Consider the following 14955-nt stretch of genomic DNA (forward strand, 5'->3'; position numbering starts at 1 on the left):
CCTCCAAGAACACTTGGTTTCGTTCGATTTAAACTTTGTTGATACTCATCTTAACTCGATTGAGCCAGTCCAAACACTTTGTTATCATCAAAATTAAGGCTAAAAACGATGAAGCTAACAATTTCAACATAAATGACTCTCAATTTGTATATATTTCTTGAATTTGTGCTTGCAACGTCATTTAGGAGGCAAATTCATAACGAAATGCATTTTTCTTAAAAGTTAATTGAAGAAAAATTGTTAAGCTATTTCCCTTAAAAATTATCTATATTCAATAACATCATATTCAAATAAAATGTCATAGGAACCTTCAAGCAAGAAGAGTAGACAAAGGTTATTATTTATGGAGTACACAATTTATTTCATTAAACATATGTTTTTCTAAAACCAAAACTATTTTTTTAGGGGGGGGGGGGGGGGGGGTGGGGGGTTGTTCAAACCATATTACAACACTTTTAAGGATGTCAATGTGAATTATGTCAATGCATTTATACAGATCAGAACAATTCTAGTTGTGTACAAACCTTAATGGAAATTATTTCCATACATGTTAAAATATTAATGTACCATCCATTCATGTGATCATAATTGCAGTTGGCAGAATGTTTTTTATGATTTATTGCATGTCAGAGGTAAAATTTTGAGGTCAAGTTTTTTCAATTTGCAGGAATTTGAATGTTCGTTTTTGTCTCGGAGGGGCACTGGCACCCAAAATTGGGTAGCTTTTCTTATGCAAAATCTATGCAAGAATATTATGTTCCAATTTTTATTTCCATATAAAGAATTTTGTATTTCTCCTTGCAGCATCCTACATAATAATTTTCATTTCAAACTTGAAAAATATAAAGAAAAGAACATAAAAATATTAAAGAACTTAATTTTTTTTTTCTCAGAAAAAAGAGAGCATAAAATAGAAATAAACAAAAATTCTATTTTACATGTACCTTTTATTTTTCCTAATTATATTTGAACAATCTTCTGTTAATAGTACATGGAGAGAATTTTTCCTTTTCTTATTGCAAATTTTTTTCGTATAATTTTTCATTTTATAAATTGAATATAAGCACACATTTAAGTAGAGCTAATCCAAATACTCACTCATTCATCAAAATTAACTTATCCTACATTTGAAAGCATAGATAAAATTCAATACAAACTCTATATTATATTTTATTCAAATCCAATACAACTTCAAATTCAAGGCCTCTCCAAACTTACGATTAAGTAACTTCAGTATAGACGATGCAGTTAACTCGGGAAGCGTCGCATTAGACTTCCAGCGAATTTTCATTTGGGATTTTTCAGGTTTGATTTGGTTCTCTAGATGCCAATATCAAGAAATCATAAATAGAAGCTGCAGCGGAGAAGTGGAATGTCTAAAGCTACATCAGTTGAACTTTGAGGGATAAATCTATAATCATACTCATTCCAGGGGTACCCTCCTTTTTAAAATATAAATTTCATTCAGAACAATCTTCTCACAAGGCATGCCACTAGCGAACAGAAAGCATTGTTTTTCTAACAAAACAAACAAGAGGAATAAAAACTCAAGCTGTTACCAGCCAGGAAGTTGTTCACTCCGATTCGCGTTTGAATCACAAGAATCAAAATCATTAGGACAAGCAAAATATTTTTGTTTTCTGTTCTTGTAGTAAAAAGTTTCCAGCATGCTAGTCCCAAACTGCTAACTACTATTTTTTTTTTTTTTTTTTTTGGGAGGGGATACCAAGCGTACCCTGAATGCAAATCAAATAATATCACCAATCCTCCCATAATCAACTCTTTTTTTCTTTTCCTTTTTTTTTTTTTTTGTGAGATACAAGCATAGAATTGTATTTTACATTTTCCCCTCAAAGAAGCAACCAGCTCATCTACAATATTTGTCCACCTTTTTTATGAATGATAGGGTTTGTTCGCGCTCGTCTTTTCTTCTTCATTCTCAAGCATGCAAACCATGTAAGCATAAAATCACAGAAATACAGATACAAAGCAATTCAGTTCACTCATCAATACGTTCTACTTTGCAAAGAAGTCAAGATCCTAAGAAAATGATCAAAAGATTCAAATCCTTCAAAGAGAATCACAACATACAGGTTAGTTGAAAGTATACCATGTGAATCTAATTTGAAATATCGTACTGAATCGTGAATAACAATAAAAGAGATGTGCATAAACCAGCCTGTCCCTATCAGACCCATTGGACAAAAAAATGGGGAGTCCTCATTCCTGTCCTCCAAGCTGATGCAGCATAAAAAATATGATAGGAACTCGAAAATTATCCAACAATGCTAAATTTTAACAAGTTTGCTCTTCAAGTGAAACATAATGAGCCCCCACCATGATTATTACTAGTAAGTTTTTGAAAAAAGAATCTAAAAATTACAGGGTCAAGCTCAGAAATTTTTTTAGTGGGAAAACAAAATATTAGCCCAACCTTTAAATAAAGCCACATAGGATTCAGAAACACACCCAACTTCAATTGCAACAGATACATACAAAGAACATCAGTTTGGTCCAATCACTGCTACATATTGTTGAACGACCAAAAAGTGCACTCTCAATCCATGACTTCAAGCACAGATAAAAATATTCTTAGCCAGCTGAGGCCAGGATAGGAATTGTTTGGCATGATTACTTCTGCAATAGTCATTGTTCAATGTTCTTGCATTGGCCACAAGTGGAATAGTGGGGATAGTCATTGTGCATTGGCAGATACATGATATCAAAAAAACAGGGCCAATCACAAATACAGAAGTAACTGAACTTGTGAGGTTTGGACAAACACCCTGCTTACAGGAACGATCGATCTCATCAGTGGGGTGACAATAGATCGTGTTGAGAAGCCCAAAATCATATCTCAAACTTTCCCCCAACAAATCCAGACAAGAAAGATAGTGCATGTACACAACATTATTTATCATCAGGAGAATTTTTATATGCTAACTTATCGAAGCAGAGAATAACAGTCCCTTGAGAAATATCCCAGAGAATAATGCAATCCAAAGAAAGACTAGAAGGCCATGTGAAGAGGCAATAGCTAATCAATGGAAAGACATATGGACAGACTGGCCAAGACATATGGAAAGACTAAAATTGCCACATGAAGAAGCAATGACTAATCAATGAAAACTGCAAAGACATGGATTAATTACAAGTTTGCTCTCTAATCAAAGCTATCAATATCTCCATTTGAATCTCATTTAGAATTCCTTTTAGTTAAGTGACAACTAGCAGTATATCATGGCATTGCAAACAAGGATGGTTATGTAGAAACCACCTTTTTTTTTCTTTTTTTTTTTCAGAAAGAAATGAAGAGACCCATTTAGTTACAATTACAATGTAATATATTTCTATATCATCCAATTATCCAAAGCCCTTGAATGACCTATTCGGCATGGATATTCTATCAAATCCTTACCTTAAATATTTAGGCATGAACTAATGACCGACTCCATCAATGCGGTAGAAATTCTTTTCTAGTCCTCAGTTAACCTTTGCCATGAATCTCAAGTCATCTTATAGCCAATGACATGAGCCATAAAATTCAAAAGTGCAGCCTTTACACAACTCTAACTTAAAACATCTAATTGACTGGTAGTAAAACTTTATTTAGATATTCTAGCTTTGGGCATACCAAATATATAATTGTTCTCTAACACCCCATATTTATCCCATCCTTAGATAAGTGACTTTGAGACTAGTCACTCAGAAATTAGACATAACATAACTAGCCTATGCAGATTTTCAATGTTGAGTTAAGAATCTGATCCGGACCTGCATCCAATACAAATCAATTTCAATTCAGCAGCCAATAAACCAAGATAGAAGGCTTCTTATATGCTCACAATGCTTGAGGAATAAGAAACTAATTTTAGAAACCTAAATAAACTAAAATACTAATTCCATAAATCCTTATACCTCAGAATTATAAAGATGTTAACCAAATAAAATACCCTACAACAAAAAAATTGGAAATAAAATTAATTTCCACTGCATCACAATCTTATGACTATAAGAAGTATAAATCTCATGTTCTTAACTTCTTAAAGAACTTATCTTCTCAAGTTTTTAAATTGTAAGTACATATTTCTGTAGTAGGGGTAGTACTACCACCTCTACTGCTACCACTAGCACTACTACTACACCTGCTGCTACTACCATATGAACAGGAAGAAGATATTACTCGCCCTTATTATTGATAATATGGACGAACATTAATAAATGCCCATTTAGTAAGTGCCATCTGTTTGCCTTTTGGACGTATCACTAACAGCCTTAACCTTCATGTTTGTATAAAAGCTTTACAAAGAAAATTTGAAGCAAAGACTAAACAAATTTCTAAATTGAAGCATGATGAATAATCAAGTAAGCATGATAACAATGCAAGTTCATGCTTGACACCAAATTTCCAAAAAGTCAACTTCAAAGTAGACCAAAGATCTAATATGGTGTTGATTCTAGGGAATTTACCGATCACCCTCGTATCTGTATGGGTAGGTCCTCATTGGATCCCCGTGTTCTGCCCTGCTGAGACCATTCATTGCCATCTCATGATCACAATATTCTGATCATTCCCTATACACTGATTCATTGTTCTGTGCCTACTCTATCACCTTCATCATCATATATTCATATGCAGCTTTCCTTTGACTTACAATAAATTACATGGGGGCTGATCCTTCATCATCATTTTCACAGCAGCAGGATGCCAGGACCCAGTTTACCACAATCCACATAATTAAATATTCAACTAGATTAAATACATCTTAGCACATGACAGTGACATGGATTCCATTGTAGAATGAAGATATTGCCAGACTTTTTGAAGGCCATATGAATGACATCTAAGAGCTTCCCCAGGAGTTTGACAACATGAGATGAAGATTCAGTCCAGACTCCAGACTCATATCTGTCAATTCATATGCTCCTACAGGCAAAGGCTTCAACCTCCAAACACAAATGGACCCACCAGCCTTAGAGAGTACTTCTTCATGATATCCAGTATCACATACAATCCATCCTTCATAAGATCTAGTCATGCCCTTCTTTTTTTTTTTTTTTTGAAGTTGCTCTATCACTCTGTATCATGTAATGTTTGTGTCATGAGTCTGTGTCAGTGCTTCTCAGGGAAACCCATAGAAACTGGCAGGATTACAACAAAAATGCATATTGTTGATGATCAATATCGATACAGAAGGCAACTGGGATTAGGAAATCACCTCGGCTGAATGCAATTTCAGCACAAAAAGTAGCAATGGGCAATTGTCCACATTTAGTAGAGCAGTTTCTGATTTTAAGAGATATCAAGTCATAATCAGTTCTTCTCACCATGTTGGCATCCTGAGTCCAGCAGCATAGCAACAAAAGATGATGTGAAGGGAATAATCAAAGTGAAGGACCACATTTTGTAGAAACTGGAAAGTCCATGAAACCCTAATCCCCTCCCCCTTCCAAGGCATTCCCAATCTATAACTTTAGGAGCATAAATATGCTGACTCATTTCTGCTGCTGAACATAAGCTTCCCATGCTCGCTTATGTAGATTGAGTGAATCCGTATGGTTGGGATCCAAGCAAAGAGCTGCCTCACAATCTTGGAGAGCAGAATTGACGTTACCCATTGACTCGAAAAATGCAGCTCGCAGATGAAGAGTTTGCAAGTCAGGCTTGAAAGCAATGACCTTGGTAAGCTCTTCAACAGCTTCAGTTTCCTTTTGGTCATCCATCAGCACTGACAAGATGCAGTTTCATGTGTTAGCACAAGTTTAATTTCTCAGGAGGCGGTTTATATCAAGAAACCTAATGCCAACATTTAATTTGAAAACTTTACAAACAAGTTTTGTACAAAGATTTAAAACAATTTCTTAGATTGAAGCATATTGAAAGTCTCAAAGGAGCACAAGGCGATGATGGAGGTTTATATTTGACACTCACTTTCCATCAAAAATCAATTTCAGAAAAGGTAAACTAAACTTCTTAATTGTATGGAAGTTTTCAGACAATTTACCAGCTGCCCTGTATCTGTATGGGTAGGTCCTTGTTGGATCCAAGCGTGTTACCATGCCAAGATCACTCATTGCCAGCTCTCGGTCACAGTACTCTGACCGTTTCTCATATGCCGATGCGCTGTTTTGTGCCTTCTCTATCAGCTTTGTCATCTCATCGTAAGCATCTTTCTTTTGATTCTGACGATGATATATGCGGGCCAACCCTTGATGAGCTCTAGTATGTCTGATGTCAAGGGCATTCCTGTAGCAGTCTGTAGCAAGATCTAGCTCACCACAGTCCAAATAAATGCTCCCTAGATTATTTAAAGCCTGCATAAAATAAAATGACAATAAAACAAGCATGTCTAAACACGCATAAGAGACAAAAATGATTCCATTGTTGAGTGTAGATATTACTTGTCCTTTCCGAAGACCATCAGAAGGGCATCTAAGGGCTTCCTCCAGAAGTTTGATGATATAAGATGAAGATTCAGTATCTGCACTTGTATCTGCCAACACAAAAGCTTTGAGGAAAAAGGCCTCAAAAGACCTCTGAATACAAATGGATTTGTCGGCCTTAGAGAGTACTTCATCACGATGGCCGGTATCATACAGAATCCACCCTTCATAAACAAGCCTTTCATGCTTGGATCCAGAATGACTTTGAGCCAACCGCAAGCTGCGCATTGCTGCCTTCTGACAGTTTAGCCTATGACACAAGTGATTTCTCTTGGTATCAAACTATGATAAACTCAAGGCTAAGAACTACATGGTAGATCTCCAAATTTTAACATGCTGCTCTTATTTTCTTGAGGTGTAGTATATAGAGCCAGTGAATACGTGGAAGCTACTAGGATTAAAAATCAGGGATCGATTTAACATCCTTGCGTCTCTAAGTCAGACGTGCATGCAGCAACAGATGAAAAGATATTGATTCAACAGTAAGTGCACAACATAATGGGAAGAACCTTTTCTCTTAAACCTTTAATCAAGCCATAGTGCTTGCTTCTCAAGTTTCCACAGGATACATTGCATCTGATGAAATTTCAAATAGAATTACTTCAGCTAGGGGTAAAAAAAAAAATTGTAAATATCGACTGTACAGTGCTTGTCCATACTTTCAATAGCCCAACATTTTTGGGGCATATCATCATTTCTTTTCTAATAAAAAAGCATATTATCATATCTTTGCAACTCCTCCATTTAGCTTGGAATCTGCTTTTTCTTTGTGTTTCAATTAAAATCCTTTCATATAGTGACATTTCAAAATCTTATGGGTGGTCTCATGATTTATTTCATATAATATTTGCAATATTTAACTAGTTTGCTTATAATTACATTGCTTTTGTCATATACTGGAATATTACTAACAATAATAACTACATAGAAAATCAGCTTAAAAACTTCATAACCACAACTAAACTTGATATGCACAATTAGAATGTTTCAAAATTAAATAGTGAAGCAAATCTACTTAATTTTCCTTTTGATTTAGACAAGAAAAGCTTGAAGTCCCATCAAATACTGAAACATATTTCTTAGATATTGATCAGGTGATTTATTTAGAGTGTCTTTTTATAGGCATGGGGTCATATTCTAGGTACTGTCCATGGACACAAGGTTATTATTTAAGACTGCAGCTTAAATTAACTATCAGTTCAATCAAAAAGCTTACCTTAAAAGTAGTAGAGACTGCCTAAACCAAAGTAGGCTGTTCCCGGGGTCATTCGCCAGCATCTGATGTATAACAGCCAGAGAGCCAATATCATCAACAGAAGACCATCGATCGTAAAGTTGCATCCAGCAATCAGCTTGACTCCATGCCTGAACGTGATGGCTGAGGAGCTCAACCAGCTGATCCCCACTCACCTTACCATGAAACGTCATATAATTGGGTTCCAAACTTAGCAATGCTCTGACGTCTCTTAAAGCACTTTCATAATCCAACAGTGCAATAAAGAACCACGCCCTCAATTCAAGGCAGTCAGGAGAGAGCTTAAACCCAATGATTTTGTTGATTTCCAAGATAGCAGCCTCAATCTCTTTCTCCTCCACCATCACAACAGCTCTGTATTTATATGGAAATGAAAGGGTGGGATCCAATTCAGATGCAGTGTTCAAATCTAGAATCCTCTCCCTCCCATCAATATACAAAGATCGCTCTTGGTACATCCACCCAACCAATTTATACTTATTAATGAGAGAGTTCATCAGCTTGCAGGCTGAATAACGGAGACCTTGCTTATACTTGCATCTAGCAACACCAGCCATTGAATAAACATGACCTGCATCAGCTGCTGCCTCAAAGCAACACTGGGCACCCTCGTACTCCTTCCTCTCAAGCATTGTGCAACCCAACTGATGAAAGGCAAGCTCCTTCTGCCATCTTTCCGTTGCACATTCTCCTAATCTCTCCAGCAATGACATTGTTGTGGCCAAAGACATCTTCTCTTCCATAGCCACCTGGCTCAGAAAATAATACAGCAGGAAAGAAGCATGCCTTGACATGCCCAATCTTTCCCTGGTTTCAGAGCTACATAACAATTTTACAACCTTCAGATTATGAAAACATCGTGGGAGCTCCCTCAGCAAGACCTGCAAGCAAGATGCTACAGTAAGACTCGCAGTCTGCTCCAGACTATAATTAATAAGAACCAATGCATCCTCAGTGTTAAAAACCAGAGAAGCCAAATGAGCATCACAACCCGACTTTAGCTCATCACAACAAAACCGGTTTGCCAAATATAGGAGCTCTAAAACAATCTCAGTGCTAAAAAAATCTAATCTCCTTGTCCTGCTAAACACATCCAGAGCTCTCATTCCCTCAGCAGACACTCCATTTTCTGAAAAATCAATCTTTTTCCTCTTCGATTCTGCAAAGTTACCACACAGCATCGCTTTGAAGGGGCTTGAGAGAGCAGCAATTTTATCTCGAACACAATTTATCTCCTCATCCTCAATGCAAAAACAAACATCACTCTCGACCTCCGGGGCCAGACCCTCATCCCCGATAGAGACGCCCAAATGGGTCGCCACCCGAGGGCTCTGGCAACATTGACATCGATCATTGACTGAATTTGGGTCATACCCAGGTAACAGGGCAGCCCGGGGACATTCAAGAACGTAGCCGCTACAAACCATGGATGAAGAACTTGAACCCCCATGCTCATGTTCCCTCCTCTCGAACCCTAACCACGCGGAAAGCACAACCTTCGAGAGCACATCCGCCGCGTGCTGGCGCGCGGACTGTAGGCACCGGCGGAGAAGCTTCGGGTCACGGAGGCTGTACAAGAACGCGTACTGCTCGAGGTATATCGCAGACTTCTCGGGTCCAGAGCAGGCCTCGAGCCGATGGTAGAGGTCGGCTAGGGTTTCAACAAAATTGACGGGTTTGAGTTGGGGCTCCATAGGGGGTTCCATGCGACCTGCTGTAGGGAGTCCACAAGGAAAAAGAGTTTCACTCGACGCGATCGAATTGTTCCCGAGATCGTCTTGGCGGGAACTGCAGCTGCGGCGACGGTAGCGGTTAAGCTTGCCGCCGTTGGAACCGCCGCCGCCATCGACGGCCGAGGAGGCGGTGTCTGAGGAATTCAAGGCGTGAACTTGAGCGCCCTTGCACCGGTCCAAGAGCTTGAAACCGCGCATTGAATCGATTGAAATTCTAGATTTTCGATTCCCAAACGTGAACTTCAAATTGCTCTGCGCTAAAGAAGAGTAAAGCAGAATATGGATGGAACGGAGATTATCAAATTAATAGACGAGTGAAAGACGCGGTTGAGATACTGCTAGCAACCCACAAATGCTAATTGACACGAAAGCACCGCCATGAGAGGTACAGCGGACGAGAGAGTGACGGTACTCACAGTACTACCGTGGTATGTTCTCCGGAAAATCTAGATTCCTGAGCAAATTTTCTTCAGATTTTCAAGGCATCCAAACGCTGATAACGGAGATTATTTTCCGGTGACCGGCAGAGGATTGGACACAAAGACACTGGGCTCCGAAATGGCTGTCTTCCACGAGAAAAGACAGCATGATTAGTTGGCACGTGACAGGCACACTTTTGGGGGTCCGGGCACGTGATAGAGACATGCGCGTTTGGAATTTTTTTTTTTTTTTTTTTGGGTAGTGGAAAATTGAGTAAGAATAGGCTGTAATGGGTATAATACAACTAAGCAAAGCAATTTAAAGCACAATCCTCTTTGATTGTCTTCAATCCTTATCACATACCTCCAAATTTAATATTTAAAATTGAATATATGAAATTTGTTCCTCTAATAATAAAGATAAGGACTTTAATTTTTTTTTTTTTAAATGAGCTATTTAATTTCAAGAGCGGTGACGCTATTATTTAGAGCCATTACAATAATAATAATAATAATAATAAGAGACTTTCATTATGTACTTCAACTTGATTGACTCCTCGTCCTTCTAAAAAAATTTTTTTATGTCAAGACATTAAATTAGTAAAATTGAAAAAGAAAAAAAAAAGTGTAAATAGACTTCATTATAACACTATGTTTTTTCACACATTGATGAAATACATAATTACTTTTACGGGGAAATAAGTATAATATGTATCAATATGATAGAGTAAAAGACGATAATCTCTAAAGAGGTATGGTAAAAAGACATGAATATCTTTGGAGATTTTAAATTTTTTATTTCAAAAGATACAAACTTCCTCTCGTGCTTAACAAAATAGGAATATTAGTGTAAAAATTAAATATCATGAAGAATGTATACGATTAATTGTTATGAAAATTTTGAATTTTTACGTCAAATATAAAAAATTAAAAAAAAATCTATTTTCTTTCACTTTAGGTCTTTTTAAAAAATTAACTTCTTCCTTATTTTATTAGATTGGATTTGAAGCAATCCAATAAGTAATGAATTCTTGGTTATTCGGCGATGGATCCTATCCCAGTGCTTTTTAATTCAACACACAACATGCACTTTGAGAAGCAATGGTAATAACAATAATGAAAAAAATAATATGCAAGTGTCAAACCAATCATATAGACATGTAAAAGGGGATATTAAAAAAACAAGTAATTAAGAGTTAGGCAAAGCAGTAGGTTTCAGTTTGCTTAAACTATAATTAACACATATATATAAAATAAGATGGTCTTTTGAGTTTCATGACCATTTATTTACATTTGGACGGCCAAATTATTCAATTTTTATATTATTGATCTCATAATAGCAAACCCTTTTATTTATAAATAAATATTAAAAAATTACTTGGAGAGATATAGGAAAAAAATAATTAAACAAAGGCTTAATTTCTGAAAAAAAAAAAAAAAAAACACACACACACACACACACTATTAAGTCTTTCAAAATTTAGTTGATTTATTTATTCCTTTTCTACATCCAAAACAGAAAACTTGCATTTAAAGTGAAATAATTATAAGCTCAAAATTTCCCTAATGCATATCCAGTATGAGATCATGACATGCTTTCTCGTCCAATCTCTGACGCATTACTCAAAATAATCACTTGTAAAAAATCCACTCACATGATACTACTTTCAAGAAATGTAATAAGTATTGTTTGCTTTGGTCCACTAGCCTCACGGTTTTGTTGTATAAAAAATACCTCACATAATTAGAGTAAGAACCAATCTTATACTGCCGTGATATCCTTAGTAAACATTTGATGTTGAAACTGACAGAAAACCTATTTACAATTTATATTTGACTGATTAAATTTATCAATATATATATACACAGCTCCCTCCAGGCTGTAGCAAACTTTTTATTTATAATTAAATAATTAAAAATTCTACTTGAAGCGGTACTCAAAAAAATAATCAGAAGTTGGAGATATATTTACATATTATATTCACTACTTGCAAGAAGCCAAAAACAAATAAATACAAAAGAAACAGATCAGATATGAGGTGGGTAAGCGAGCGGGGGCAGAATCTGAACATGTGAGTAGAACACTCATGTGACCATTCTGAACCCTGTTTTCAAAATGCTCGTTGTTTTTGGTGGACATGTGGGGGAAAGAGGAGCTGTGATCAGAAATCAAGGACAGACCAGTATACCCCATTAGACAATGGAATGGTCTAAATGGATAAATTGTTGGATGGAAGTGTAATAATAGTTTAAAACATTTTTCATGTCTAAACAATGCAAGAGTTGTATGTACAAAGTGAAAGGAATTTTAAAAAACATTTTTTGTACCTGAATTTTTGAAAGAAATTTTTTATTACTGCAAAATTTTCTTTCCTGACATGCTTGGTGCACAATCCTAAATCATCGAACTAAAACTGCAATGATCTAAAAACAAAGATTTCCAATGATCAGTGATAACCAAAAACAGAAGTCGGAACAAATTTAAGAAAAGATCATGGCCAAAAATGCATTTGAACGAATGCATCACCTGTAAAACGACACGTTGTGCAGCAAGCCACCAATCAGAGCACCCGATGTTGTAAGTTTTCTGATTCCTTTCTTGAATTTCATTCCTGTATTGACTCTACTATAGAAATTAAGCATAATGTCCATTCTTCAAATGAAAACATAAACCTATCAAAAAATTTCTGGTCAGGTTTATACAGGAAAACCCATCAGACGGTCATTGTTTAAACATATCAACCCATGGACGTTTTCTGAATGGGGCACGATAATTTTAACCAGGGAATGGGAAAAAAATGGGGGAGGGGGTGGTCAGGGAAGAGTAACAGGAAATCAGGAATAATGTATCAGGAACTTCAGGAAGGCTCTGTAACTCGTATAGGTCCTCATTGGCAGAATAGTCAAGACTGTCCAAGAATGTTTTGAACAGGGTGATTTCAGAATATTTGCATACCCATCACTCTATTTGAACTGTCATAGATTCTTAGAAAAGCTAAGAAAAAAATAAAGAAAATAATAATAAGGTTGGTGCAGGAAGAAAAAAAATTAATTGTGAAATAAGAGGTATTGAAACTTGAAGTTTATTCCAAGTACTTGAGCCTCTAAAAGGGCAGACCCAAGTAGGTTCCTGGTACAGGAGATAAACTGAATGCAACAGGAACATACCTCAAGCATGCACATATTGTCTTTCTAGTTACAACACACTGATTATCCTTGCAGCATTAACCATATATACAAGTGTTTTTTGAGTTTTGAGCCCAAGAGCCTGTGCCCATTATATATTTTGTTGCATCTGAAGCTGATCTCCCCAACACTTCCAAGCCATCCAAACTTTCAAAAACTCTCAAGGAGGGGGGTGTAGGAGATTGTTCACGCTACTGCATACTTGCAATTCTGGATTGATATCATCAATGCTGTTCAAACCATTTTTATGTGCTTCTTATGTACATCTATACAGAAGAAAAGTACAGCTGAATTTGCTGCGGAGGGGATACTAGAAGCAAATCTACAGAACAGCATCTAAAATGACAAATTTCCACCAGTGTTGCTCAAAGCATTTTAATGATCCAAAGGTTATACTTCTTTACGTACACATATACAAGACAAGGTCCAATTAGACCTGCATTTGAGAGGCACTTGCAAAGCTTGAGATAGGTATCCACAGTCCCGGAATGCTGGATTCTTTTCCTTAGTCCTTGCAGTACAGCTAACCTGTCCACATACTCAGGGCACAGACCAGAATTTAGCATTTTGATTAATGTTTCTGAAGCATCATCAAAATGCCCTCCCTTGATATAGCCTCTCAGCAACCATGAGAAAGTCTTCTTCTTACGCACAGAGCTCGTGACCTCCATCACAGTAAGCAATCGTGAAATGGCAGGAGCCTCTTTTTGGGAAGCACAGATTGCTAAAACAATGTCATAAAGATCTTTGTCGGCCTCTTTACCCACAAGTTTCATTTGCCACAACTGTCTTTCAGCTTCAAGTCCACGTCCAGCACAAATATACATGGCAAGAAGCCTCTCGTGTACCACGCCATACGTTGAAGGACTTCCCTCTTGAATCACCCAATTGGAGAGGCACACCCCATCGGCTAGAAGATCTGACTGATACAACTCAATAAGCTCAACATTATCTACGTCAAGTTCAGCTACCAAACCAGCCTTCATGAAACCTTTTAACTTGCGCAAAGCTTTGGCTAATTCATTAAGCTCTTTAACAACAGCTGTCATTGCAATGAGGTAGCTGTAGATCTCTGGTTTCAGGCCAGATTCACGAAGATGCATCACCAGTTTGACTGCATCTCTGTAGTCCCCTTCCGCCTGACAGAACATTAAATGGTCATCAAACTAATACTCACTCATAACATATGCAAAGCTAATATAGGTTCAAGTCCTCAAAAATTTAATGACATACATTCACCATCCCATATACTGAAGATACAAACCAACCATTCAAAGTAAAGACAGTAGTCCACAAATCAAGCCAGCCAGTTCGCTACAAGTCAAACCTGAGTTCATTTATTTCAATATGATAGATAAAGCCCATGGACAGCATTTCTAGCAGCATAACTCGTTTCAATTTATCTATATTCTTGATCTTGTTGTAAATTCAATTCAAGTCTATGTTAAAAGCTTGGCCAATGCAAAAATATGTAATACCTAACAAAAGAAAATTTTCAAGCATGAACACACTCATGGCAATTGGTTAGTTGTTGTTTGGTGTTAGTAGTGGTCATTGGTCACCTTCTTGGGGCAGTGGCAGTGCTCACAATATGTGTCTTTCTTTCTTTTTTTCTTGTGTGTGAGGCTGTGGCAGTGTTGCTTTCTTGGGGCTGCATCTGAGGTTGTTGGTGATTTGTTCATGGTAGTTTTGGTGGTTCACCTCTCTAATTGTTCCAGTGCTGAGAATTGCTTACTTGGGGCTGCGTGTGAGTTTCTTGGTGCTATGGCAGCCTTGTATCGATTTAACTGTGGCTTGTTCATGGTGGGTCACCTTTTTCATGGTTGTTTTGTTCCAGCAATTAATCTTATGATCATTGGTTTGATTTTGTGAATGTTGGGATGGCGTTTGCAAATCCCAAAAGTATGATTCCTTCTTT

At 36.9% G+C, this 14955-nt stretch overlaps 2 protein-coding genes across 2 annotated transcripts in view; both read right to left on the bottom strand.

The window, feature by feature from the left end:
* Positions 1-4160: 4160 nt before the first annotated feature.
* Positions 4161-10230, bottom strand: LOC131149217 (ethylene-overproduction protein 1). The gene is made up of 4 exons (XM_058099468.1): positions 7661-10230; positions 6403-6694; positions 6006-6315; positions 4161-5729 (listed from the first exon to the last, which is right to left on the bottom strand). Exons 1-4 carry the CDS (start codon positions 9628-9630, stop codon positions 5497-5499), a joined length of 2805 nt encoding a protein of 934 aa, XP_057955451.1. The 5' UTR covers positions 9631-10230; the 3' UTR covers positions 4161-5496.
* Positions 10231-12918: 2688 nt separating this feature from the next.
* LOC131148850 (pentatricopeptide repeat-containing protein At2g30100, chloroplastic) overlaps positions 12919-14955 on the bottom strand; it is a 38824-nt gene continuing 36787 nt past the window's right edge. The window contains exon 2 of the mRNA XM_058098788.1: positions 12919-14176. Coding sequence (XP_057954771.1) covers positions 13403-14176 — 774 coding nt within the window. The 3' untranslated portion in view covers positions 12919-13402. The remainder of the gene's footprint in view (positions 14177-14955) is intronic.

Source organism: Malania oleifera, chromosome 2 (assembly GCF_029873635.1).
Source record: "Malania oleifera isolate guangnan ecotype guangnan chromosome 2, ASM2987363v1, whole genome shotgun sequence".
In the NCBI taxonomy this organism is placed as follows: domain Eukaryota; kingdom Viridiplantae; phylum Streptophyta; class Magnoliopsida; order Santalales; family Ximeniaceae; genus Malania; species Malania oleifera.